The following is a 27,839-nucleotide window of genomic DNA, read 5'->3' on the forward strand; positions in this document are numbered from 1 at the left end:
CCGTCGGAGCGCACTTGACCCCCGAAAGCCTTTTAGCGGCCTCCCCCCCCCGTTCCCCGGCCCTCCGTCCCGGCCGGGCGCGGAAGCGCGGGGCGTCCGCGGATGCCTTCAGTGCGGGCCGGCGGGGCCCCGCTCCACGGGTGAGCACCTGTTGGCCGCCCCCGGGGCCGCCCCCCCCCTCCTCCCGCGCCCCTCCGCGGCCCCGGGTTGAGCCCCGCCACGGCCGGGGAGACGGGCGGCCCCGGAGAGCGGAGAGCGGAAAGCGGCCTCGGGCGCCGGGGGCGAACCGCCCCCGGGGAGCCCTCGGTGCGGCGTGCGGTGCCGCAGCTGGGCTCCGCGAGGCACGGAAAGGAAACGACTGAAACCGAGTAGAGAAAAGCGAACCGCCTCGATCGGCCGCGTTCTCCGACTTGCCCTCGGAGCACCTGCTGCGGGGCTCGGCGCTAGGGCGGAATCGAGGAGACGATTAGCGGCCGTCGCGCGGGTACACGGCGGCACGGCCGCCACGGAAAGAAAAAGTTGCCCCCGTCCCTCCGGGAGCCCGCGGGTTCCGGGACGCCGTCGGCGGGACGCCCCGCAGCTCCGCCGTAACGCACGGCTCGGGGCTGCCCGCTCCCGCGGCGGCCGAGCTCAGCGGGGCTCACAGCGGGGCCGCCCGCCGGAGCGCCGAGCCCGGAGGGCCGTGGGAACGCGGCGCCCGCCCGGGGCTCGCGGGGTCTGACATAACGGAACGGCGTCCCTCGCTCCTCTCGCACCGACAGGAACGAACGCGCCGCGCCCGCCCGTCTCTCCCTCGCCAAAGCGGACGAACTCAGGCGATCCCGCGCAACGTCACCGAGCCGTCCCGCCGCCCGCACCGACGCGGACCCCGTCGCTCAAAGCGACGCGGCGGCGCTCCGCCGGCTCCCGCGCCCGGCCCCGCTCTTGCCGCCGCGTCCCGGGGAGGGCGGCGCGGCGCGGCGCTAATTGCGGAGCGTTCCCGCGGCCCGGTGCGCAGCGCTCTCCCCGCGCTCTGACTGGCACGCGCCCCGCGCCCCGGCGCCGGCACCTCCGCGCGCCTGATTGGCTGCGGGGCCGCTCCGGCCCGCTCCGCCCGCGCCCTCATTGGGCGAGCGCGGCAGCCAGCGGTACTTCAAAGCGGGCGCGCCCCGCACTTAGGCAGAGTTTAGCCCCGCCGAGCCGGAGTGTCCTTGGCGCTGCCGGGGCGGCGCGGGCGCGCACCGAACCCCGTTCCCCCTCCCGTTCCGCCGCAGCCCGCCCAGGGACGTGCTATGGCTACGTCGATCCTCGGGGTAAGTCGGGGCGGCGCGTTTCCTCGCGGCCGCTACCTCCGGAAACCTCTCCGCAGCCTCGGCCGCCGTCGTGCGGGGCCGCCGCCGAGTTACCCGTCGGGCCGCTCCGTCCGCAGCCTTGCGGGGCCGGACGGAAGCCGCGGCTCTTCCTCGCTTTACTTCTACGGCTCGTAACGGCACCGACCGAGCCGAGACGCGTCGCGCTCCGTTTCGGGACCGTTTTTGCCCCGCTCAACTCGGCGCCGTTCCCGCATCCCTGCCCCGCGCCTTCCTGCCGCCGCGTTTCCGCCCCACGTCGGGCGCTGCTTCGCCGTGCCGGCCCCGGCGGGTGCCCGACGTGCGCCGGCTCGGCCGGGCTGCGGCCTCCGGGTGCGCGTCGGCGAAGCGAGGCGGGGCGGGCGCCTTCCCCCCCCCCCCCCATCCTCTCCCGGGTCGACGGCCGGTGCGCGGGGTGGAGGCTGACGGCGGCTTTGTCTCTGTCCTAGGAGGAGCCGCGGTTCGGAACGACCCCCCTGGCCATGCTGGCCGCCACCTGCAACAAGATCGGCAACACCAGCCCGCTGACCACGCTGCCCGAGTCCAGCGCCTTCGCCAAGGGGGGCTTCCACCCCTGGAAACGCTCGGCGTCCAGCTGCAACCTGGGCTCCGGCCTGTCGGGCTTCGCGGTGGCCACGAGCAGGGGCTCCGGCGGACTGGGCGGCGGCACGGGCACGGCCAACAGCGCCTTCTGCTTGGCCTCCACCTCGCCCACCTCCTCGGCCTTCAGCAGCGACTACGGAGGGCTCTTCTCCAACTCGGCGGCGGCGGCGGCGGGCGTGTCCCCGCAGGAGCCGGCCGGGCAGTCGGCCTTCATCTCCAAGGTGCACGGCGCGGCGGCCGACGGGCTGTACCCGCGGGTGGGCATGGCGCACCCCTACGAATCCTGGTACAAGTCGGGCTTCCACTCCACGCTGTCGGCCGGCGAGGTGGCCAACGGCGCGGCCTCGCCGTGGTGGGACGTGCACGCCAACCCGGGCTCGTGGCTGGAGGTGCAGAACCCGGCGGGGGGGCTGCAGAGCTCGCTGCACTCGGGCGCCCCCCAGGCCTCGCTGCACTCCCAGCTGGGCACCTACAACCCCGACTTCAGCTCGCTCACCCACTCCGCCTTCAGTTCCACCGGCCTGGGCTCCACGGCCGCCTCGCACCTGCTCTCCACCGGCCAGCACCTGCTCGCTCAGGAGGGCTTCAAGCCCGTGCTGCCCTCCTACACGGACTCCAGCGCGGCGGTGGCGGCGGCCAGCGCCATGATCTCGGGGGCGGCCGCGGCGGCGGCGGGGGGCGGCTCGGCGCGCTCTGCCCGCCGCTACTCGGGCCGCGCCACCTGCGACTGCCCCAACTGCCAGGAGGCCGAGCGGCTGGGGCCGGCCGGGGCCAGCCTGCGGCGCAAGGGGCTGCACAGCTGCCACATCCCGGGCTGCGGCAAGGTGTACGGCAAGACCTCGCACCTGAAGGCGCACCTGCGCTGGCACACGGGCGAGCGGCCCTTCGTCTGCAACTGGCTCTTCTGCGGGAAGCGCTTCACGCGCTCCGACGAGCTGCAGCGGCACCTGCGGACTCACACGGGCGAGAAGCGCTTCGCCTGCCCCGTCTGCAACAAGCGCTTCATGCGCAGCGACCACCTGAGCAAACACATCAAAACGCACAACGGGGGCGGCGGGGGCAAAAAGGGCAGCGACAGCGACACGGACGCCAGCAACCTGGAGACGCCGCGCTCCGAGTCCCCCGACCTCCTCCTGCACGACGGGGCGGCCGCCGCCCGCGGCCCGGGCAAGGAACCCCCGGGCGGACCCGGCGACTCCTAGGGATCGCCGCCCGCAGCGCGGCCCGGCCCGGCCCGGGAGGGACGGCGGCCACCCGACCCCCCGCCCCGAGGGACGCTTCTGCGAGTTTTCGTTTCGTTTCTTTTTCCTGTTGCGGTTTTTCTTCCCCCCCGTTTCCTTTTTCCCTCTTCTTTCTGTTGAAAGGAAAGCATCCTGGGAGGCTGAAGGTGAGAGAAACTAAGGCGGCAGGCCGAGACGGTTCCTCTGTATCTCATAACCAGCTGTATAAATAGGGGTCGGAGACGAAACAAAACCCAACCCGAGTGTGGTCGCTTATTTTTTCCTGTAAATGTGGATCTGATAAGGGGGGTCGGGCGGTTCCTTTTAATTTTATCGGTGAATTCCTGAAATTCAGGGAGCTTTTGGGGGCTTCAGTTACTTTTTTTTTCTTTCTTTTTTTTAATATAAATATATATAATTATTTTATTTGAAATTTCTGATGCACTTTGTGGAAGTCAGTATATATGTAAAAGATATTTAAAACGTTGAGTTCACATTTCACTCCAACACACGTAAGTTAAGGTCGCTTAAAGAAATTAAATGCGTTTATCTGTATGGGAAACAAACAAAACAAGAATCAAATCTCGACATATTTTCATTTTGGTATTATTAAAGGACTCGGAACCATCCGCTCGCGGCTCTGTCCTTATTGGTGCCCAGGCCGGCGGTGGGGCAGGGGCCGGGGCGGCCCTGGGCTCGCTCGGGGCTGCGGGGCTGGGCTGGCGGCCGGCTCTCGGCGCCCGGCTGCGGGCTGCTGGGGAGAGCCGCCGTGCGGAGCGGGGCCGCTGCTCGGGTGGCGCTGCCGTTACTGCGGGGGGGAACCTCGGGGGAATCGAGCGCTCGAGTCAATACTCCGGAAAAGACATTTCATGCCTAAATGAAAATCTTGTTAAATGTTATTAATTTTGACTTAGAGCGCGCAGCAGCCCCCTGTGCCTTGTATTCCCTTATTAGGGATTCATGTCTTATCAAATATCTAATTAATCTCCCAGACATCATTTGTTCTGGCCAACTTTATCTCCGCCGGTCCGCGGGGAAAAGCCGGGATACGCTCGGTGACAAAGCTCCCTTGAAGCTCCTTTTAATTGTCCAAATTAACTGCGCCGAATTTGCATGTCAAACGGTAAAGGGCAACCTGAGATAAAATGTAAACGTTTTAAAAGCCCCAAACCGAGCACTCGATTTGATAACGAGGCTTTTTAATGTCCGGGAAGACAACTGCTCCTTTCCTTTTCAAAGCCGGTCGATCTATGCAAATAGCGAATTGGAAATGCTTATGTCCCCATGCAGTCAAATGGTCCTTGCGCGGTATTTGAATATCAGTGGCTCTGCTATTGAAAAGGTTCAAGGATGCTCTCTGACTTCTTTGTGATTACTCAGTGCAGCGTCTTATGCCGAAGAAAAAAAACTCGGGAATAATTAAAGGCCGGGCTAAGGCCTGGGAACACATTTGGGACAGGAATCTCATTTAGGCAGCCTCTTTCAAAATAAGGCACAGTTAAATTGACCAGAAGGCAATTATTGAAATGAAAATTATTTGCACTCCCTTTGTCTCCTGCCCACCAACCCAACAGCCGCGGGATTTCTTCTGCTGCTCTTTTTTGTTTCTCTTAAAGGCAAATTGTTAAATGAGATAATCGCGCGATTAGAAAGGAAAGAAAAAGAGGGGAGAGCAGAAAAAAAAAGAAAAAGGGGGGGGGAAGTTAATTTAATCCGCCCGCTACAGATCGGAGGGACGGCGATATTTTAACCCGCCATAAAATAGGGAACGCTGACAACACGGGGAAACGGATTCTGCTGTCGGCCACCGACCGGAATAAAGACGTCGCCTTAAAGAGAACACGGCGGAGCTGCCGGCTGAGCCCCGCTCCTCCGGACCGAGCGGTGCGGGAGGGCTGCGGGTCGGGGCGGCCGGACTGCCCGGGAATGCGGCGGGTGCGGGGCGGGAGGCGGTTTTGTTTTCTATTTATAATAAAACACATCAAAGGGAACCATCCGGGTCCGGTTTCTGACAGGCCGGGGTTACAATTCTCAGCTCACTGATCAAGGAGCTCTTCGCGTTGCCTTTTGCCCCTTCGGGTCAGAAAACGTCCATCACGGCCGGGCTGCCCCGAAACGAAAGAAGGGAAAAGCTCCGGGCCGCAGCGCCGGTTCGTTTAACCGGGAAAATAGAAAGCATGTCACCTTTCTCTGAATAAACGACGCCATTCTTTCGTACATGTCGGCGATAATTATATGGTCTGGGGAACTTTCACACAAAGAAAAACGAAACAAAACCAACTAAAGGTGCGAAGAGAGCGGAATAAATCTCGTTTCCCTTCTTCCAACCTCAGCTCCGAAGCACCCGGCGCCCGGAGGGGAGCGGAACGAAGGGAGGCGGCTCCGCGCAGCCCATCGCCGCGGGGTTGCTTGGGTTGGGGTGGCGGAAAGCAGAGAACGCGACGAGCCCCGTTCACCCTAACTGCGCCTTAAGCCGCTCGAACGGAAAGTTTCTCCTCGCTCCGCTCGCAGCCGCCTCCCCCGCCCCTCCGAGTGTTTATCGGTAGCACCGAAATCCCCCTCGAAGGATAACGTTCTTAACACGTCGGAAAGAGGGGAGAAGAAATAATAATAATAATACGAACGACAACCGAGGGGGGGGTGAAAACTCCCGGCTTCGCCTTCCCGACGGCGGCAGCCTAAACCCCGTTGCGGCGGCTCTCGGGCGCCACCTAGCGGCGAAAGTCGAGAGCTGCGGGGCGAGGTCGGGGGTCGCCTTGGGCGGCGCGGCTACGCCCGGTGCCCGCCGGCGGGGTCCCCCGCCGGCGGGCACCGGGCGTAACCGCGCCGCCCTCCCGCCTCTGCTTCGTTGTCTCAGCCGGCGTGAGAGCGTTACCGGTGAGATGGGCTAATTGCTACGTGGCTGGCGGGGAGCGGAGTCCCTGTCCGCTCGGGGAAGAGACAAAAGTAGAACATTTGAAACTGCCTTTCCGAGCCGAAAGCTGCCTTACCTGAACGTCATAATTACAGTAATTATGTACACCCAAATTACATGCTAATTCAATTAGAATCAAATCGTTCTAAATCGGAATCAAATGAGGGAGCGGGAATTAATCAATGACAACATAAATAGAGAGCTTCCTTCGGGGGGAACTCGAGGTGGCCCCGTCACCTCTGACCTCATCCCGTGTTTTTTTTAATAATAATAATAATGATGATAATAAAAAGACGCTCTTACCGTCATCCGTGAAGCGACAGCACCTCCTACAGGGCTCCGCTGAGAGGCCGCGCCACGCACCCGGCGCCCTGCGCGCTGTCCTCGCTGCGAGGGGTCCCGGTGGGGCTTCGCCCCGAGCCTGCGCACAGCGGCCGCTCTCCCACCGCCCCCGCTGCCCGCCCCGCTGGGACTGCTGTGGGCCGCCCGGACCTTCAGCGGGGAGAGCCGTCCGGCTGGCGGTCTCTGAGGGGATGCATCACCCAACACGGCACTCTCCGTGCTGTAACTTGCAGTCGCAGAGGCCTCACGTTGAACCCACGGCACTTCCCGGCATTCCCGTGGAAGGAGGCCAGGTGTGCCCAGCATGCACCTCAGTGCTCACACACGTGGCCGGGCCCAGCGAGGTGCCCACAGCTGCAGGCATCAGTTCCCCCTCCCAGGAGGGCACCAGAACCCTGCCACACGCAGCACCCTGCCTTGGGAACACACATCCCATTGCTTGTTACCCTTAAATTTTCCTGCTGCGTGTAACATGAAGTTTGCCACAAAACCAGCCCTTTTTCCCTAACACACTGGCCACCCCAGAGGGACAGACAGCACGTTCTTCACAAGGCAACATTCGGTTTCTTTGTATGGGCATTCTCAGCAGCCTCCCGTTCCTTCTCGCTCACAGCTCTCACACACACATTACCATAGGGCTTGACTGCCGGATTGTGCACATCTTTAATCCTGGCCACTTCATTATGAACACTCCCAGCAACCTCACGCCAAAGCATTCAGAAGAAGGTGACATCTCTTAATGGCTCACCCTTTCAAACTCATTCACACGTGCTTAAAAGATGAGCCAGGTCACTTCCACCATATATTATACTCTGCGGATACTGAAAAATGGCATGGCAGTTTGAAGAAGTAGAAGTGGACTGGTAATAAAGTGCTGTTTGCCCTGGCAGCGAGGAGGGGAAGAAAGCTCCCAGTCAGCTCAGCAGCACCTTCACCTGCCCACTGAGGTATCTCCACCTGAAACAGAAAGCAAAACGTCTGCCTTGTGCATTTGAAGGGACTCAGAACACACCGGAGAAGAAGGCAGTTCTCGCTGCTTTTAAATAATAAGGTATTTTATTACCGGAGTTCACAGTGGTGTGTGAACACACAACAGTCACCAAGAAAAAGAAGTCTGTTCCACAAAAAACAAGAGGATGGATATTTACATGAGCTTCCTACTACAAACAATGAAACACCCGCAGCAGTTGAGGCAGTAAATATTCTTTTCATGTCTTGAGAGCTTATCGAACAATAACTTGACATTGTACTGACACTTACCAACGGGGGCTCGAGATGTTTAGATAGCCCTGACCAAGCTGTACGCCGCAGGAGGTCAAAAAACGTTGGCTACACACTTATGTGAACTATGTCTCTCTGTTGTTTTAACTCATGAAATTGATCTCTTGCAGGGATCTTTAGGGAAAAAATGGTGCAGTATAAAACAGCAACAACAACAACAAGAAGCCCTCTACAACATCACGTTTTGAAGTTGGAAGCAGGGGTTTTACCCACAGCTATCTCAAACATCTGTGACCGTTTCACATACCCCAGGATTCTTCCCTATCGCTTCCCCTCACTGCTGCATCAAAACAGAAATCGCCACCGACAAAACTCAGGAGTATCAAACGCCGCTCTGGAATAGTTTAAAACTCAGGTGTAGGAATTACTGCATGTGCTCATAGGATACCTGCCAACGGGAATATTTATACAGTAAGAAAAATACCGCGACATTTGTCCTAATTTACAGATATTGTAACATCACAGACATGACGCTGTTGGCTTTGTTTAGGAAACGCTAGATACAAAGGTTGGAAAACAAAGAGCAACGTGGAACCCAGCCCTTATTAAAGGTATTCATCGAGGAGACATTTTTGTTTGCACCTGTCCCCCACACTATCTCTTTTTTTTCCTCTCTCGGCTTCTGCTTCTACTCCGTCTGCTCCTTTCTCTGTATTCCACTTTACTGCACTTGTCGCCATCGCTCTCCCTGTATTTCTTCTCCTTTTTGTCTGTGCTGGGGCTCCTGGTTTCATTCCTCCTGTGACGCTCTCCACCAGGGCTCTGACTCGGGCTTTTTCTTCTTTGCCTTTGCCTGTGACTGCTGTGACTTGCGCAGGGGCTTCTCCCTCTCCTCTCATCCGCGCTCCGGCTCCTGCTATCCCTCTCCTTTCTTTCAGTCTCTCTCTGGTATCTGCTTTTGGACTTTCTTTCCCCCTCACAGGAGCTCCATTTGCTGTTCTCCGCAGAACTATCTTGCTTTAAAAGTCTATACTTCTCCCTATCTTTGTCCTTGTTACCGTGACTACTGGAGAGATCTTCATAAAGTTTTTCCTTCCTAGTCTTCGCTTTTCCTTCTGAATCGCTGCTGCTGGCCTCTGAAAACTTGTCTTTTTTTCTTTTCTTAGAATACATCTTCTTTTGTGCCGCTTTATCTCTGCCGTCGGTCTCGCTGCCGCTGCTGCTTCCTGAAGTCTCACTGGAGGATGAGGAAGAAGAGGAGCTCATCTTATGTTTCTTGTGTTTACTTTTGCCTTTTTTCTTTTGCTGCTTTTTCTTCTTCCTGTCTTTCTTTTTCTTTTTCTTCTCCAGACGATCCAATTTCCTTTCATTTTCAAAACAAGAGAGTAGCGCAATCAGACTTGTTAACATGCTCTAAATTACAGTCATTGTCTTTTAAAGTTGACGACTTCACTCGTCCTACACAGCAAATACACTATTTTCCATAAAAGCGCATTAAATCCCAATCCTCATCCAGCAAAGCATGTTAAAGCATGTTAAGCTGCTAACCTTGAGCTAGGCGTACTCAGAAGATCGTTTCTCAATCCCTTCCTTTTAAGAAATAGAGAACTACAGTGTGGCCTTACCAGCAGGAACACAGGTAATTAATTGTAGTGCTTCCTTATTGTCAGCCTGCTGGAGACAGTTTGGAACATCACTGCTGCTTTTATTAGTGCATGCTTAGAAGAGATTTTGAAAAGGGAAAAAAAAGCAATTAGCCTTCACTGCCCGTTAATGATGGAAATTGAGATTTTAAAGCCTACGTCTCAGAGTTCCCCAGGCAAATAACGCTGGTATTTTCACTAGTGCCTTTTGTCACAAGCAGGAACATCGACACCCCAGCCACAATTACACCACCCTGTCACACACGCGCACTGGCTTCCATTTAACTGCTTCTGCAGAGGTTTCCATTACTAAATGCTTGCTGTGCTTACGTGTCTCAGAAAATCAGTGACTGAACGCTGACATTACCTGCAGCCTATTGAAAATATCCCTTCAGACTCTTAAAATCTAAAGGACCCAAACGTTTACTGAAAACATGAACTCCTGTGATCGGTTGTGTTGGGCCAGCAGAAGTTCAAACAAAACACTGTTTCAAATCACTCAAACTACAGACACATTCCTTACTTCAAATAAACATAGCATGTGCCCAATCTTTTCAGTGGATGGTTGGTTACATACGCAGGTACCATATGAACCTACCTACTCAGTTACCTGCTTTGCAATTTACCTTTCTCCCCTTCTGCTCTCCACGGTCACAGCATGTGGGGTTTTTAATTTAGCCCTGAAAGCTGACTGCAGTTTTAACCATCGATACCTGCATGGGATCCATCTGGCAGTAGCTCTTACACACTTTCATGTTACTTCAAGATAATGTTGCAAACGAACAGAGGAAAATACTGCGAGTCACCTGACTGATGAAATCAGTAGGATAGAAGCAAATAACGAAAACCCCGTTAACTTGCTATTAGAAGGACAAAAATACGAGGAGCTCCCTCTACTGGCTTAGCTGAAGCAGCAATCTATAAATGCTTGACCATAAGAGTCACCGTCCCTGGATGTGTCTAAGAGCTGTTTGGACTTGGTGCTCGGAGATATCATTTAGCAGAGGGTTGTTAGAGTTATGGTACTATGGTTAGGCCGAGGTTGGACTTGATGATCTTTGATGTCTTTTCCAATCTGAGTAATTCTATGATTCTATGACTCTATGATTCTAAAGCACATCAGCAAACCAACAACAGGGTGCAAGGTGAGGTCCACTTCAACTGCGTGGAATAAAACAGTAAACTTGGCCAAGTTGTAAACCAGTAAACAAACTTATATAATATTTAATTCTGGAAGAAGATACTGTCAGCAATGGAGTACAAAACAATATTTTAAAACAGGATTTGGAATCATCCTCAATGAGCAAATTATTATTTCAGAACCCCGGTTAGATGAGAAACAGGGCACAACGCAAAGGCACCCCAATCAGATTAGAACAGAGCGATTAAAGCAAAAAAAGCTGTACAAAACAAACAAGCTGCATAGTGATATTTGGGGCCAAGTGTATGTTAAACGAAATTCATGTTCTTCCATAGCAATGATGCTAAGCTCCTTGATGACGTGGAAGAGGTAGAGGGACAAGAGAGCACAAGGCAGCTATGGAATCAGATCTACTGCAGACACAGATCCCTTCCACATCGTATTGCACTTACCTTAGAAGTTTCTGTTTCTGTTTGGTTGACAGTGATTTTAAAAACTCAACTTCTGGATCATCATCTCCTTCACTTGCAACAAATTCCTACAAGAAAATAGTACGACACTGAGTCCCTGGATAAAGGTAACCTCCCCATTCAGATTGCTGCATTTAAAGTGATGCATCTGTGCATGCCTTCTTTTCGCACAGGCACAAATGTGCTTGCATCACCAAGTCAACTGAAGACTCTTTGGGAAAAGCAATGTACTTGCTGCAAGGAAAAAAACACCCACCCACATTCTGTCTCCAAGCTGAGTAGGTGCTGTAACGTGGGGTTATACAACAGAAGTTATTAGTAACATATGAAAAATCACCGCTAGGGAAAGAAACATTTCTGAAACAGTTAATAAAAATGAGCCTATTTTGGAGCCCACACGATTCCCTAGGATAAGTGACCTCATTTTTGTCATGCTTGGATGAATAGGTACGATGCCAGTCCTGCTCAAACCCGGAGTAATTTAAGCAAATTACTTTTCTGTCTCAGTTTTGTCATTAGGAAAATGGGTATTAACATATCTACCTTACTGTTGTGCTATTAGCGCTTAAATGCTCATACAGTGTTCTAGCAATGCAAAATACAGTAATCATACAATCTGCATACAGTATTGCAATCAACACAGCATAGCTACTTCATGACCCTCGGTTCTTCAAATTATGTACATCTGGTACACTACAGTGCTCCACCGCAATGGTTTTTATTTCAGCCACACTTAGGAGGGGAAATAAAGATTAAAAAGCTCTTCCAAAAAATAAAATAACATAAAGAAGAAGGGAAAAAAAACAACCAAAACCCAAGAGATATCACACCTAACGTAAGGCTAAAGTACTGGTATCACCGTGCTCCACGTAACAGTGCCCAGATGCTACATTTTTTTTCTACAGTACACAGCTGTTTAAAATGCAGTTACAAAGTCTGCTCCAGAAATACTGCCTTCTATTTTATTATGGTGGCCCATGATGTCAGAGGCAGATGTGGGTGGCGTGGCAGTAGAGGCTGAACCTTCCCACCAACAGCCCATCATATGTTGCCGCCGTGTGACAGATGGCAGCAGAGGGGCAGTATGACAGAATGGGGCCTGACATGGAAGTGTGCACTGAGCAAAGGTGTGTCACTGAACCCCACCATGCAGAAAAAAACCTGCATCTTGTAACATTCACCGACGCTTGCTCAATGTTTATGGAGATCAAACAGCAGATGTGAGCACAGTGAGCTGTTGGGTGGCGTGTTTCAGCAGTGATGACAGCAACATGAAAGACAAGTCATGTTCCAGATGGCCATGCACAGCTGTCACACCACAACATGAAGAGCATCTCACTCAGTTCATCTGTGTGAATCAGCTAATGGTGCTGACCACGTTGAAAAACAAGTGTTTTGTAGCTGAGAATTTGCTTTCTTAAATAGCGTTACCATGCTCTTTGTATTTGTTGTTGTTTCAATGGAAATAAATAGCAAGCATTACTTTTGGAGCAACCTACATACATCCAATTGTGGAGACAGAAGGAATTACTGATTGACTCTGGTGTTTCAAGACCAGCTGAGGGCTGTTGTCTTGTCTCTAGTTGAAACCTGGTGTCGTGGCATTTTGACTATCCTCCCATAGCAACAAAGGTTATTGCATAGCATCTCACTCAAGTAACGCGTGCAAATTTTTCACTTTACATTATTATCAAATTGCCTCTATTTTTAATATACCTTGTGCAGTCTAAGTGATGACAATTAAATATTTTCTCCCTCAGAAACAACGGACACAACAATATTCAGTTAACCAAGAACATCTTCAGCTATAGCAGTCCTGGCAACACTCGGGCATGCCTCCTCAAACATTCATGAGGAGGCCACCATTGCACCACCTCTAAGTGCCAAAACCCACAGCCACTCCTTTATGAAAAAATTAATTTCTAGTCACCCAAAGGAGGCATTTAATTTTTTACAGATAGATTTAAAAAAAAAAAGGCAACTTATGATTCATCGTTGTGACTAAAACAGAGCCGGAAAACACAGTAAGTTTCTGGAGATATTCCACTGGTGCAGCTATTCAGCTTTCCTATGGATATGCATATTGGAAAACATTAAGTAGCAATTCACAAGCAATCACATTTAGATTTATAGACATTTTCAGCTTACTGGTAAAAAGATCATTACCTGTGATGGATCATTTGCGGTCAAGTTTCTCCCCAGTACATTTTGTTTCAGTGCAAACCCACTGTTTCTCATCTCCGCTATTAGCTCCGAGGGGTGCATTGATGGCCCTGTTCACAAAAATCACAGTTTGAATGTATCATTTATATCTCTCTACCTTTTTTGGACTCCACAGTAGGAATTCAGCTGAAGCTTTGTTAAGTAAAATCACAGCTAAATCAACTCAATAATCTTCTGCTGAGCAAATAATCAGATATGATTTTCTAAAACAGCAGTCTGGAGATTCAGAATAGAAAATAATTGCATTTTTCTTTAAGTACAAGGGGATTCTCTTATGTAACTTTGTCATGTTGAAAACAATATATTTAGGTAAGTGTATTTCTGCTATAGCACAAAAAGCACAGAAAACCAAAAGAAAAAACATAAAACAAGACTTTTAAGAGCCTCTTCTCCCCTAACACAAGGGGAAAACACATTGCTACTATGCTACTAATAAGGTGTTTTTCATAATTCTTCACACATTTTTGAACTTAAACATAGAAAGTAACCATCATCAGAAACATGGTATGCAGACAGAAAATAAATACATGGAAAAATCATTTATGTCCTTCCTCATTCTAGGGCCCCCTAGACGTGCTGGCTCTCTGCGCCGTTACTCTAAGTCTACTCACAGCTTTCAGCTTCAAAAGCATGCAGTGCCTCACATTACTGTAGGTGCTTGGGATTAGGCTCAGCAGCTTTGTCTGCATCGTGCTGGCTTTGCTGTAACTTACATACCCCACACCTGGCTCTTTGGCTTTAACTGAATGCTACGATTATCGATATATCACATCATTCCCTGAACAGGCATTTTCTCTTCACCCTAAACACAGCTGCTTTCGGTAGATCCCCTTTGGTAAACCTCCACAGCACTTCATTCACCAGCCTTCCAGTCAATGACTGTAAGGCAAATGGAGAAGGCAAGCTAAGGTAAAATTCAGAGGCATATTATACAGCGTACGGAGCAACTTGTAGTACTTACTAAACTACGTGTAAATCATAAGATCTGTTTACTCTTATGGAACATATTGAACCTGCTTTGTGGTTTTAAGAGTTTCTGGGTTGTGGAGAACTCTTTTTTTTTTGTATACATGGGAAAGTACAGAAAGTGGCATTATTATGGAAAACATAAAATAGCACTTTCTCAAACAACAACAACAGCAACAACACAAGCCATCAGCTTTGACCTTTCCTGGCTTTTCCTGTACACAGGAACAAACAGGTCGATACATTAAGGAAGAATGAAGAAGAGAAAACTTCGGAAATGTTTTGGGATCCCTTGCACTTTTTCCACATCAAAAGCCAATCACGAAAGCACAACATTACTGGTTTTGGTGCAGCTGCCCAGCTGATTGCAGTTGCGCTGTAAAGCACTGACCAATGCAAGCAAAGAGGTGGCCTGCCAAAGTGCCTGCTCTCGCCAGGATCAGCACAGCCAAACACATAATAGATATGCTTAAAAGGAACACAAACAAGGCTAAAGCAAATGTACAGAAGCCTTGCACCCATATTAATGACATCAAGGAGATGCATTTGTAGCTCCAACTGCAATGCTTCAGATACAACATGGTACTATGTAACAAGGACAGCTGCCATCACTGTTACTCCTGTCTGGTGGACATGGAAAAGTTACACCAAACATACAACAAGACCTTCAGATTAAAGCTATTTATGAATTCAGATGTTTCTAATTTAGTTTCCCTTTAAAGCTGTACATTAAGGACTGATGGTAAGCTTGGGCCAAGAAGCTCTCAGTCAGCTATGATCTTGGGAATAGATGCTACCTAAGTATTCCACGGGTGGCATCCATCAATTTTCAATCACACCCTCATCAGAAAAGAAACATACTTTGTGCTGTACAAATGGATGGCCCCTGTCCTGGTTTTACCAGTAGTCCGTATCATGACACCACGTGGCAGGCTTTGGGTGCAGAGGCACAGTGTGCTGTGCAGCACTGTTATCTTGTTATCTCTCCTTATCTTAACTGAGAGGTTTTCCTTTCCTTCTCCTCAAAAGGGGCCCCATTTCCCTTCTGTACTTCAAAACCACAACATGCTCATACAAGCATTCCTTTGGGACTCGTGAGACTGCCCGTGAAGAAGCCAGCTTAGTCACCTCATGCAGGTGAAACGGACCAGAGAGGACATTTATCACAAGTTAATAGCAAGCTAGATGCAGGAATTCTGTACAACCAGCAGACTACTAGGAATCCTAACATTAGTCTCCCAGCATTCCTCCATCGGCTAACTAAAAATAAGCTCCAAGTTACACTGTCTCATCATCTGCTTCTTATTCTTCCTGAAACAAGTCAAATAGAGTACCTTGCTATTTTTAAGTAGCAATTTCTCAATCTGCCAAGCTTATTTTCTTGAATTTACATTTTCATTTTTCACAATTTTTATCTTTTTCACAGCCTTAAGAAATACTGTTTTCAAGCAAATATTTCTCCCTGCTTCTCAGAGTTTTCAATGCCTTCACCCTATTTTGTTTAAGGTAGGTTTTAAGGAAGGAAAACAAATATTTGGCTTGGTTACCTCCGGGTTGGGACATTAAACCTGAAAACTCAAACCGCTCAGTGAAGTGTGGAAAGAAAGATTTTAGTCTCCACAAAGTACAACCTGAGCGCAACCTTAGTTTAGACAGCTATTGGTGCACCTCCATCATGTTCACGCAATGAAATAAACAGAAGAGCTGTAAGTAGAATTTTTCTGAAGCCCACGTGAGCATCAATTATACTGGATTTCACAAGGATATCATGCGAAGACTTATACGACATATTGCCAGTTTGTTTCTATAACAAAGGGCTCTCCAATTTCTTACTGCACTTTACTGAGATCAATTTAACAGAATCAATTCTGCTTCTATTAAACAACCAGGGGGCAATATAATTCTGGATTTCAATTACTGACCGACTAGCTTACAGTAGGCTCTCCTATCCCACATTATTACCCCCGCTCTCAGCCCAGAAACAAGAGCTACCTATAGCCAAAACTGTCTTTTTCCATTCTGTCTGTACTTTTCACAAAGCCACAAACGCAAAGAGCGCGTGTAATGCTTTGTTGTTGCCAGAATGTTTCCTCTAATGAGCATGGGCAAAGGACTCCTCCTTGGGAGAACAATGCTAGCTGTAACACGCCATCCAGCAGACCTCCATTAAAATGTCTAAAGCACATTTTTCAAATTATCCAATATTAGCGAACAGGACGTTAAAACCTTTCTTCATAACAACTGTGATTAAATACCACTTTTTCTACGAGGGTTTCAGTGACAGTAAGGACAGACCATAATACTGTGATTGCCACTATCACCAAGATAGCACTTTTCAGTCTCTCTGCTTGTGTTACATACCTTCGACAGCGTCAGCTCAACTTCCTGATAAAAGCTTTCCCTACTGTCACCAGTACAGATAAACAAACCCATTTATCCTTTGCAATCGATGATGTTCCTATCTAGATTTTTATTACAGAATACATATGAAAAGCAAAGAGGCAAGAAGCAGTAACGTTATAACCATCATTCCAACCTATGGCGGGGGAAATCATCCTAGCCAGTACATAGCAGATGCAGTTACACATTGTTACAAACTGCAACATGCCAGTCCATATAACAACAAAAGAAACCAAACCCAAAAAAACACTGAAAAAAGCATTATGTCACAGTAAATCAATCACATTGGCAACTCCCACTCCTTATTAGTGATCTCTAAGCAAAACAAATGGGAATTTATTGAATCACCTACTGAAGATGAACAGTGCACCGTAAGCTCACAAGCAATACAACACTACTGTCTGAGGACAGCATAGCTGCATGCTACAGTTTCCATACAGGAATATAAAGGAAACAAACAATGCCCAGTTCCGTTGTGTCTGCAGGCGGAGTACCACAGACCTGCATACACCAGCAAGTTTGCAAACAGCTCTTTCACCTTAAATAACTGCTGTAAAACCACACTGCTGGTTGCCTTAGCAAATGATCTCAAGAAGGGTGAATATAGGCTGAAATTAGAATGCGACTTTGCACAGTGGCAGGGAGTACCATTTAGACACAAGGCTTTTTGGGTTTTTGCTTTTAAAAGACAGCCTAACTTCAAAATTATAAGAGACGGGTTTGTCAATAATATACCCATCTACTTTTTGTGCTCTCCACGCAGTTTTGTAGGTTCTTTTTTAGATGGCTTAAAAGGAAATTTAACAAAAATGGGAAAGAATTACAGGCTGAGCCTAATCACACCATATCTTCTGTCAAGTTTCACCGCAGTTGTGGCAGAGATGAGTAGACACTTCTCATTTATCTAAAGGACAAAGAGCTATTATCATAATTATGTGATCGTGACCCTGGTCGTGAAGAACCCAGCAAGTTTATGCAGCCTCCACTAATTCAGAACTGATCATTTTTCACTGATAATTTTTCCATCTCTTTTGGGGATGACTACATTCAGACCATATTTACACTTCAAAGCAACTGCTGCAGTTGGCATTGAGAGAAACCAACGAATACAAAACCTCTGGCTTTTAATTAGCTTTTCTTCAGAGCGTCTGCAGTTTAAGTGAATGTAACACATTGCCGTGCTTTTGTCGCAGGCTATTTCAGAGACTCTTGAATTTTTAAGAAGTAAAAAACATTTAAATCTGATATCAAACTGCTACAGGAATCCATATTTATTACTCAAATGCCATTCACACCAAATACAGAGGCTTCTGAAGCGTAAATGGAGGATTATTCTGAAATGAGATAGTTCTTGAACTACATGAAGGTTCTGTTAGGGCTCCTACTGCTCACTATCAAAGGTCTCAGCTGCAGACCGCAAAGGAAAGTTCCATACGCGCTGCATTTCTGCAGATGGCCATTTATACAAATGGTCGCAGTCAGCATATTCAAATACCTCTCTTTTGTTAATACAGATTCAAGAGAACACTTAAATCCATTCCTGCATTCCCAATACAATGCACTTCTTATCTGTGGGAAAACAAAATGGTACCATACCTGTTGCTGGAAAACTTGCAGGGAGATTCTACTCATAATACAGATATAGATCTCATTTTTCTTGTCTTAGCGTGGTTGACGATTTCAATGATCTCTAAGGCAAAGGATTTCACACCCCAAAGAAGTTGAAGATCAGTGAGTGACAGACAAGCACAGTGAGTGTGGGGACACTCAGGTAACACAAAGAGGTGGCACAAGCTTTAGGAGGTGCCGATGAACCTTTAGAAGGCTGCATTTACACTGACACACCAAGTGCTTTCTCATCTTGGTAGAAGGTCAGATACTAGGTACACGTGCATGTCACTCAGCCACGTTTTGACTTTTATTTGCATCAATTTTCTGTAAATACGTAAATTATTTTGCAGAATTGCTTCTTCACTGGAAAAAAAAATATATGAAGCCGGTTGACTGTAACATGTTGAAAGCAGTGCACAACAGAGAATGATGCCCAGCACTATCCAGCCTAGGTTTAACAAGCCAAGAGCATCAGATTGGATTGATTTATCTGACCACTGCACTTACAGGCAATGTCAAAGTGAATTAAAAAAATTACATCAAAAGTTTTTGCATGTAAAACCCATGAGCCTGTGTTCTAATAATGTCAAACAAACAAAAAGCATGGAAAAACACCAAAACCAACAGCTGTTGCTGGTTAACAATTAAAATACGGGATTATACAGGCAAACTTTTAGATGCTAGTGACGCTTTTCTGCTCCCTATATCACATACTCTGTATGTGCACATGCACACATATATGCGCGGCTGCATGTAGAGTCAGAACCACAAGAGATACTTTCATCTTGCCTGAACTTTGAAAGTTAGGATTTTACCAGTAAAAAAAAAAAAAAGGTAAAGCAGTTTAGCCCAAAGCAGCATTTTGATTGCCTAATTTAACTTTGTAAAGGAGAAGTAAATCTTATAAGTTGGTCTCTGTATGTGTCACAGCTGGAGCATTCTAACACTACTTCGCAGTTTCCAGTGATCAAAGTAAGTTACTTGATATCTAAAACTAAGAATTTCATAATGGAAATAATGCAACATCAGGGGGTGCAGTTATCATGAAATAATTACACTCCTGGGAGATTACAGACAAGGCTGTACCCCAGGGGTGTGATTATCCCATGCTATCCACATCCACTGAAATTGCCTTATTGCAGAAATAATCTCTATTCACCGGTGAGATATTATTCAAAAGGCGCTTTTTTAATGGTAAGATTATTATTTTTTTTTCTAGTATGAATTACCTGCTAGATTAGTAAAATAGTCCCAGAAGCAAAATAACCAAGCCTAAACTAAGGGACTGATTGTAATTATTTTGCTGTTTGCTGGTGCTCTGCAGTGTATTTTAGATCTTGAAAGATAGAGGTCTTCACTCAAACAGAATGGAGATCTGTGCCAAGCACGCTGCAGCCCTGCATTGGCTCCACCTGAGCGAAGCAGAGTCAGCAACTGGTCTCTGTGTGAGATACTCAACACTGAAACTGCTGTTCGGGATGACATGCAGAAAAGAAGATGACAATGCAGCCATCACATGAGATAAATGCAAAGGCCAGTACTTTTCTGCTGAATTAAGAGAACTGCTCCTCTCTCCTCAAAGAGAAACAGAGCAGAACTTCAGAGCAGAACTTCAGATAACACAACTAAATCCAACAAAGTTTTGTTTTCATTCATTTCAAATTAAACATTTCCCCTGAGGCTGAAAAGCTTGAGTCCAAATAAGGTACTTTACTCCACTCTCTTCCTGAAGGACAAAGTTAGAACAGAACACCTACTGCACCTGCACTAAGCGCTATTCAATGTTTTCTCTGTGTGTTGAAATGCATCATTTATAGTGTATCAAAGGAAATAATATAGGCAATTAAAAGTGAAATGTGCATTTTTCATACCTGTAGCAGAAGGTCTTCCTAAGAACAGTCCAGACTACTTTGAAAGACTTCAGGCAATAAAGCACCAAGAAACGCAAGAATGTCAGGACGAACTAACTGTGCATTTTAAGTTTTTGGAGGAGGAAAAGGCAAGACAGGGATGGGCTGCTCCACGACATCCTGCTTCCCGATGGCTCTCTGATTCAGTCACAGGACCTGCTGCAGGGGCTGGGACAGACCCAGAAGACCCCATTTTCTTCTTTTTGAGGGTACAGAATAGTGTTGAACAGTGTTTGACAGGCACAGGCCAGGCCCCAGCACAGTGCAGCGAGCTCTAACTCTTTCTTATTGCCAGGATCAGGGCACACCTTTTTAAAACATTCTGTCAGCTTTTTAGGCTTCTGCACTTGATAAGGGGTGAATTCCAAACCATTCAGAGATTGCGATAGATACCCACCCTTCTCCTCCCACACACCTTGCCACACACAGCTACCCTGCCTCAGGGCGCATCTCTGGCTGATGTTCTGCAATGGTTGTTTAACCACAGATAAAACCACGAAGAAGACACAGCAATAGGACTGTGCCAATTTGAACATCCCAACTGCATTCAAAAATTTCAAAACCTATTTTAACTTGCCTGAAGTGAAGAGCTTGTTAATAGCTTTCACAGTAAGGTTCCCAAATTGCTAGGATGATGGCAGTACTGAGTACAAATACCACATTAAGTTCATTGTTGATGTAATGTGAGTGTGTGCTATCTACAAACTGGAAAATCCATGTGCAACCTTAGGCCAGCCCCCAGCAATGATAAACAAGGAAGGAACTAAGAAACCATGAAAGCAAATAAAACCACACTGGGAGTGAAAGAATCAATACCACGACCAGCAACTCCTATGCTACTATGAAGCTTGTAACAATTTTAACATGCTCTGGTCAGATCCATCATTATCTCAACCCTTCAAGCCCAATGTTGGCCACCAAAAAGGACTGCTGTGGTCTAACCTGGCAGTCAGTTCAACACCACACAGCCATTCACTCTCTCCCTCCTCCCAGTGGGAAGGGAAAGAGAATCAGGAAAAAAAAAAGGGTTGAGAAGAAGACAATTTGCTAAGACAGAAAAGGAAACTGATGCACAATGCCATTGCTCACCACCCTCCAGCCAATGCCCAGCTGGTCCCCAAGCTGTGGCCGTCCCCAGCCAACTCCCCAAGTTTTACAGTTCTGCATGATGCCACACAGCATGGAACAGCCCTTTGGCCAGTTAAGGTCATCTGTGCCAGTTCTGTCCCCTCCCAGCTCCCTATACTCCCAACCCCTCACTGCCAGGGCGGAATGAAAAGCTGAGACATCCTTGGCTCTGTGCAGCAACAGCTACAACATTGGTGTGGGATCAACACATAATTAGTAATGAATATAATTGCTGATAAAGAGAAGCAGGAAGAAGCAGAGCTCAGAGAGCCGTGTTTTATAGAGGGAGACAAGAACATTCACAGAGGTGCAGTTTGGTTCAGCATTAAGGGTCATAAAAAGCATTGGGTAGATTTAATGAAAGGAAACGGCAATGAGGAGAAATGGTCAGAGAGATTATACTGTGTAAGTAAGGGGGAGAGGGATGTTGATCAGAACATGAAAGATTTTGGCTTTTTTACTGCAATGCCCTGTCAGGAAATGTAAAAACACTGTTCTGACAAACTGACTTAACCCTCAGCTATGGCTAAGTTTACAGAGCTGACTGCAGATCTGCACGTGGTAACACCTGGGCAGGGCTCTCAGCGGCACAAAGCCAAGGACTTAATCCCCCATCCCATACAACATAGGAGTGTTTCAGGGTTTAGTTAAAAAAAATTGTATGTATATGAGATGTAAGCTTCACCTAATGTATGCATGAATCATGAGTCTTAAGAGAATTACCGAATTAAGTAATCTGTGTTCTCACTTAACTGTATTCTTCATTCACAGTCATGGAAACTCCAGCAGTCCTCAAAGGAGCATAACTTAGCTGGTTATTAAATCAGATGAAGATTTAGAAAAGCTGATGAGAGGATTGCATGCCTGAGGTTAGAAAAAGCAGACAACCTTTTTACTGCTGATCTAATTAACCATATTACTGGTTCTTATAAACCTCTTATCTGCTATTAAATGAAGAACTTACAATTGTTTTAAATTTTACCACAGTTTTCTTGAAAGAAAGAATGAGAAGGCAGTAGTATCATTACAGCTGACTATTCAAACCCAAGATCACAGTGCCTTACAAATTATATATACAAACCCTGATCTGTCACCCGCCCCTACTTGCTGAACTCCTTCCTCTCAGCCTGCTAAAGACTGTGCTCAGCACAGCACACTGTCTTCCAACTTGAAAATGTGAGGTCATTTGCACAGTCTGAATACATATAAACAGTTCTACAGCTTTTTTCTAAGCACAAAATTCATCCTGTGCATTAAATCCCTCTCTTAGGCTTAGCATGACTGTTTGGAAAGCAGCCCGGAGAGAATCTCTCTCCATAGGAAACATGCAGCATTCCAACTTTCCTGCATCTAGATAATTAGTTCAGCTGGGTTGGAAGCAAGCAGTTAGCCTTACACTGACACTGCAAAGTGCCTGCATTAGAAATAACGTGTCCACTTTCAAGCTGGTGCAAGCATGCACCAAATATTTTCAGATTTCCCAGCCAAGCACTCCTAAAAATTACCCACATCATTTGAACTGGAAGAAAAAAAAAAGTTCTGCAGCATGAAAGCACATCTGACGTGTAACAGTTGCACCGTATAATTCTACCCCCACCACACGCTCCAAGCACAGTTTTGTCTAAGGTAGGAATGAGGTAAGGAAGTGATTTAATGTTATAACCTATTGAATGTAAAGGCTGAGAATGTCAACTGCGGGATTGCTAACACAATGGTGCAATCATCAGACAATGCCTAGAAGCAGAGGAGCACAAGAGGCATTGTTTCCTTCAACTTAAGTCTTCTATGCCTCATCCCAGAGAAATGAAGTATCTGCGTGGTATAATTCTGAAAGGCAAGACTGTCGGTAGGCCCAATGTGAAATAAAACTAAGAGCTACTACATAAAACAGGTATCCTGAGCAGAAACAGAAGAATAGGTGTTAAGAAGCGTGCAGTCATAGTGATATCCCTGCAAAACCAACCTTGAAGTGCAGCAGCAAGTCAGAAGACTCACCCACGTTACCAGGTGTCTCTTAGCAGACCAAGATTTTGAACATACTAAAAGCATTACAAACTTGAGGCAACATACAGCACTCTAGGCAAACAGCATTTAATCTGAACGCTTACATCCACTTCTTTACTATAACCTAATTTAAAATAAATAAATAAATAAAATAATTCACAAAGCAACCAGAAACCAGCTAAAAGGAAAGGAAACCAGGCCTTGAAAAGCTCGGTCTCAGTTACTCATCCATTATATATATATTTTAAAAAACCTCATTTTTTTCCAAATGATGAACAAAACCATATTGACACACTATAGATCTTCAGAGCAGTTTGCCTGAACCTGAACTGGGACAGTCTTTGACAATGCATTACATATTTATTTGCTAACGGGTATTCTCACCCTGATGTAAACAATTTCACTGCAGCTTCTGAACTTTTGTCACAGGAAGAATCAACAGCAACAGCCTTTACAGTTCCTTCTAACAATGAGTTACTAACCAGAAAATGAGATCCCTAGCATTTGAAATGATCTGAAACGTTGGATAGAGCATACGAAATAAGAAGCCTTCCCCCCATTTCATCAACCTTGTGAAAGAAGATAAAATTTGCAAAATTAAACCTGAGAAGTTTTCCCCACATTTTTATCCAGACCCTCAGAAAGGCTTTTGCTGCTTACCTGAACCATCACTGGACACTGAGCTCGCGTTGATTCCAGAAAGGCCAAATAAAGGACATTCTCGATCAGTGTTTACGTGGCCCCACTTGTGGCACTTAATGCATCTCACGTTTCGCACCTAGCAGGTAATAAAAGAAGGCAAACAACACTGGCTTAAGTCAGTTAACAATACAACTTATCATTACCAGAAACATTTGTGTTATTAGGCAGAAGAAATGCTTTTAGACTCACTGAGAAACACAACAAAATTAAGTCCATGTGGTTGCTCTGCAGTTAGATAATATTTGCAATACACCCAAGACCTCCACAGAGTGAAATGTACGTGACTTGCCTGGATGCCAAACGGCTGGTCTCTGATATTCATGTCATCCTTTGCGTACCTGTTACACAAAAACAAAAAGCAAACACACCATAAATTCACTTAGTTTTTTAAACCAGCACACACCAAACTACTTTGAGACTACTCACTGTTAAAGAGGACTCATTTCTCAGCTACACTTTTGCTAAGCACTCGTTTTAATAGTATACATTAGTTTTGATATATTTTCAAATCTGGATATGAAATTCAAACCAAAACTGAGCTGATCAAGGAAATGGTTCCAGGTTTACAGCTTTTACTAATTAACTGCATGGGCATGAATGAAAACACAAATGACACACTAAAAAATGAAACTGAAAGGAAACAAGAAAAGGTTATGGAAGGTAAACTAAAGAATATATCCTCTGTTGATAAAATCCAGACATCTTACTTTTCTCGAGGGGCAACTTTTTGCCATTCAAATTTGTATTCAGTCTCTCCTTCTTGCTACAAAACACAAAACACGGCAAGTTTGAGCTTTTTCAATACACTTCCACTTTCTGGGTAGAAAACACAATGAAATGACGTAATGAGATACCTCTTTAGCTTCCTCTTCCAATTTTCAGAAATCATGGAAAGAAAAGAAACAATAGATTAATTATACACATAAAATGCAGCCGATGCCCAATCTGGAAACAAAACATGTTGAAGTATATACTAATGCAACAGTACCTTAATTAAAATAGAGAACACAAATAACCAGCTTCTAGTATACGCTAACCTGTATATGCTTCTAGTATATAATAACCTGCTCATCTGTTAAAATTACATTGCTGTGATGTACAAGCACAAAAACTTGCAAATCCTAGCCACTGGAACTCTGCAATAGCTTGGGGTTGGACAGCAATGCTGCAAAGTTCTCTTTGGTTTCCAGAGAGAGAAATTCTGTTTCCTAGTCAGTGTGTCTATCATAGCAGTTATAGAGGGACTCGCCCTGCCAGATTGTTATTATTAACTTTATTAAGATGCAAATTCAGAATTAATGGAGGAAGTCCAGTTACATTTCCTATTCATATTTCTCAATATACGTGCTTCCTAGATTACAATACTGTTAAAATCTGTTCCTTTGCTACCTAATTCATAAAACATAAATTGCAATTTATGAATGGTTTTCCTCTCACAAGGTTTGAATGTAATTCCTAACAGGCACTGGTTTACTGCAGAGCAAGTTCCATTTATATTAAACTTAATGCTTTGGTTACCAGGAACTCAAAAAATACCCTAAAAGCGGAGATGAGATTTTTGGGCTTGCAAGAAGCAAACAGAGTCCGAGCCTCCTCCAGAGTGTCATTCAGCCTGAATCAGCCGTGGTGAGCCTCCTCAGGCCCACTGGCTGGGCAGCATGCCTGGACCACACGCTGGCTTTAGTGAGTCCTCCTGTCTCAGCAGGTCAGCACAACAGCTACAGGACAACCTGTTTTTCACCTTTTAACCAAACCAGTCAACCGTACTTTGTGGTAAAATCTGAACAAAAGATATTTTAGCAAAAGTCATCAGTTTAAAATTACATTTGCTCTGAGCCTAAGGGATTGCTTCAAGTATTCTTCAAGTTTAATAACTGCAAAATCTGCTCTACAATGAGCCCATGCAAGCATTGCCAAGGGTTTTAGTTAAAACAGGAAAAACGTATTCTTACAAATGATGTATTCTTACTCCTGCATCTATCAGTCACCAAAACTTAACAGTGTCAATGTGACCACCAGGCATTCAGGAACTCCTGCTCGTGAATGTATTAAATAGAGTCACAGCCAGATCCACCAGAGTTGGGTAATACGGCATTTATTATTCAGAAGACAGCAGCTAATTAACTTCTTGCTTTGCAGACTCCCATGCCTCAGGTGGATCAAGCTGAATTCCAAGCAGAAGTTTTAAGCAAAAGCCACCTCACTATTTCTAAAAAGGAGAGCTGGCCAAAACAGTTTGTGCTGCTGGAATCAATGTGCTGGCAAGGCCTGGTCTTCCTTGCCCAGTGCCTTATAATGCCTTAAAGAAACACATTTGGCCAAGCACAGAACCTTTGATGCTGCTGAATCTTCCTTTCACACTGAACTGTTGTTTAAATATTCCTCAGTTTGAGTGAAATCAAAGCACTGTACGATCAAAATTATTAAATATGATCCATCTCTGCATATTTCTAGTGGGAAAACAAAAACCAACACCTAGCATTACCCTCTATGACCATACTGCTGTAACATCTAAACCACTGTAGTTATTTGTTCAGAGCGACGTTAGCTCTGTAGCGCTGCCTGCCCACATGCAGACACCCCAGTACCTTTCTTGGCTCCAGGTGGGGCCTCGTACATGAAGTTAAGACCATTCTTCACACGCTCATCTCCCATAAGCAACCTAAAAGGAAAGGACAGAGTTCGGAGTGTGAAACACAAAGCATTCGCATAGGTTTTAGTTAATGAAAAAAACAGAAATTCTCCATCTGCTAATCAGCTGAATATCAAAAAATCCAAGGGTCCAGTCAATGCTTTTGCATGTTCCACTGTGTACCAACGATCACACATTTCAGTCACAGCTGAAATGCAGTTCAACATCACAGTGTCACAATACCAGGCCACCAACTGTCCTGTTCTTCGTAGCACCGACTGAGGGGGAACCTGATTAATGTTGATAAATATCTAAAGGGAAATGGGAGGCAAATGGATGAGTCCAGGCTCTTCTCAGTCACATGTACTGATGGGACAAGGAGCAATTGCCTAAAACTTGTGCATAGGAAGCTCCATACAAACATGCAGAAGAAATTCCCTATGACAAGGGTGATGAAGCACTGGAACAGGCTGCCCACAGAGGCTGCGGAGTCTCTTTCCATGGAGACATTCAAGACCCATGTGTAGCCTACCTGTGCAACCTATGTACCTGCTTTAGTGAGGGTTGGACTCAGTGACCTCTTGAGGTCCCTTCCAATCCCTGCAATTCTGTGGTTCTGAAAGCAGTTTGTCAGTTTTGCTCAATCAGACGCCAGCTTTCCAGTCACTGTCCTCATCTACTGCCACAGTGAGAAACAGCGGCTCTCACCTGTTATCATAGGACTCCTGCTCTTTAAGATACTGTTGCATTAATTCTTCTTGTTTCTTCTTATCATAGGATATCTTCTGTTCCGCCATCCATACCTAGTTAAAACAAGGAGGTTTCTGCTTCAAGCGGACAAGAACCTACTGTCAAACACACCCACGTGTGAACACTTCATTTATTTAGCGTGCTGAAACTCAGCTTTCATCAGAGTATAATTCTGATGATCTATAACTTTAACAACGTTAGAGCACAAGCACGGGTAAGCTCAGTAACGCAGAGGGAAAACGAAGCCCAGACAACAGGCAGGGCACGCCGCCCCGCTGCCCGCACCGACACTCGCCCTCCGCGGGTAACAGGAGCTGCGGGGAGCGCCCTGCGGGCAGGAACGGAAGGCAGCGACTGGCGGCGTGAGGCAACGCCGCGCCAGGTAGGGATGGCAGCAGGGCCGCTGGAGCCCGGGGGTCTGCGCTGCGGCGCCGTACAGCACGCGGCCGGGATACGCTGGAGAGCCGCTCACCTTTTTGATGTTGGACTTGGAGGCGGGATGGAAGTCCTTCTTGCACATGAAGTTGGCGAACGACTTCCCCATGGCTGCGGCGAGGAGCGACCCGCCGGCTGAGCGGATGGGCTGTACCGCTCGCTGCGGGCCTTCCGGGCCGGCGGGCGGGCCTTCCTG

At 47.1% G+C, this 27,839-nt stretch overlaps 2 protein-coding genes across 3 annotated transcripts; one reads left to right on the forward strand and one right to left on the reverse strand.

The window, feature by feature from the left end:
• Window positions 1-1,158: 1,158 nt before the first annotated feature.
• SP9 (Sp9 transcription factor) lies at window positions 1,159-3,726 on the forward strand. The gene is made up of 2 exons (XM_072341960.1): window positions 1,159-1,292; window positions 1,778-3,726. The coding sequence occupies exons 1-2, from the start codon at window positions 1,272-1,274 to the stop codon at window positions 3,131-3,133; spliced, it is 1,377 nt and encodes a 458-aa protein (XP_072198061.1). The 5' UTR covers window positions 1,159-1,271; the 3' UTR covers window positions 3,134-3,726.
• A 3,704-nt stretch (window positions 3,727-7,430) lies between these two features.
• On the reverse strand, window positions 7,431-27,838 carry CIR1 (corepressor interacting with RBPJ, CIR1). 2 transcript variants are annotated; one of them, XM_072341843.1, is made up of 10 exons: window positions 27,681-27,838; window positions 27,167-27,261; window positions 26,415-26,488; window positions 24,681-24,694; window positions 24,534-24,589; window positions 24,116-24,164; window positions 23,785-23,902; window positions 13,049-13,155; window positions 10,865-10,950; window positions 7,431-8,991 (listed from the first exon to the last, which is right to left on the reverse strand). In XM_072341843.1, the coding sequence occupies exons 1-10, from the start codon at window positions 27,750-27,752 to the stop codon at window positions 8,283-8,285; spliced, it is 1,380 nt and encodes a 459-aa protein (XP_072197944.1). In that variant the 5' UTR covers window positions 27,753-27,838; the 3' UTR covers window positions 7,431-8,282. The 2 variants fall into 2 exon arrangements, with proteins under 2 accessions (XP_072197944.1, XP_072197945.1); XM_072341844.1 differs by lacking the exon at window positions 24,681-24,694 and having other exon boundaries at window positions 26,407-26,488.
• Window position 27,839: the final 1 nt, after the last annotated feature.

The sequence above is a fragment of the Excalfactoria chinensis genome, chromosome 7 (assembly GCF_039878825.1).
Source record: "Excalfactoria chinensis isolate bCotChi1 chromosome 7, bCotChi1.hap2, whole genome shotgun sequence".
NCBI classification, from domain to species: domain Eukaryota; kingdom Metazoa; phylum Chordata; class Aves; order Galliformes; family Phasianidae; genus Excalfactoria; species Excalfactoria chinensis.

What these genes read in the sequence shown, in the direction of transcription:
- SP9 (XM_072341960.1), top strand. Translation starts at nt 1,272, where the DNA reads ATGGCTACGTCGATCCTCGGG. An exon ending in TGGCTACGTCGATCCTCGGG is followed by an intron (nt 1,293 to 1,777) that starts GTAAGTCGGGGC and finishes TCTCTGTCCTAG; the next exon opens with GAGGAGCCGCGGTTCGGAAC.
- CIR1 (XM_072341843.1), bottom strand. Translation starts at nt 27,752, where the DNA reads ATGGGGAAGTCGTTCGCCAACTTCATGTGCAAGAAGGACTTCCATCCC. An exon ending in ACCAGCCGTTTGGCATCCAG is followed by an intron (nt 23,903 to 24,115) that starts GCAAGTCACGTA and finishes ATTACCTGCTAG; the next exon opens with GTGCGAAACGTGAGATGCAT. An exon ending in CCGCAAATGATCCATCACAG is followed by an intron (nt 10,951 to 13,048) that starts GTAATGATCTTT and finishes ATTTTCTTGTAG; the next exon opens with GAATTTGTTGCAAGTGAAGG.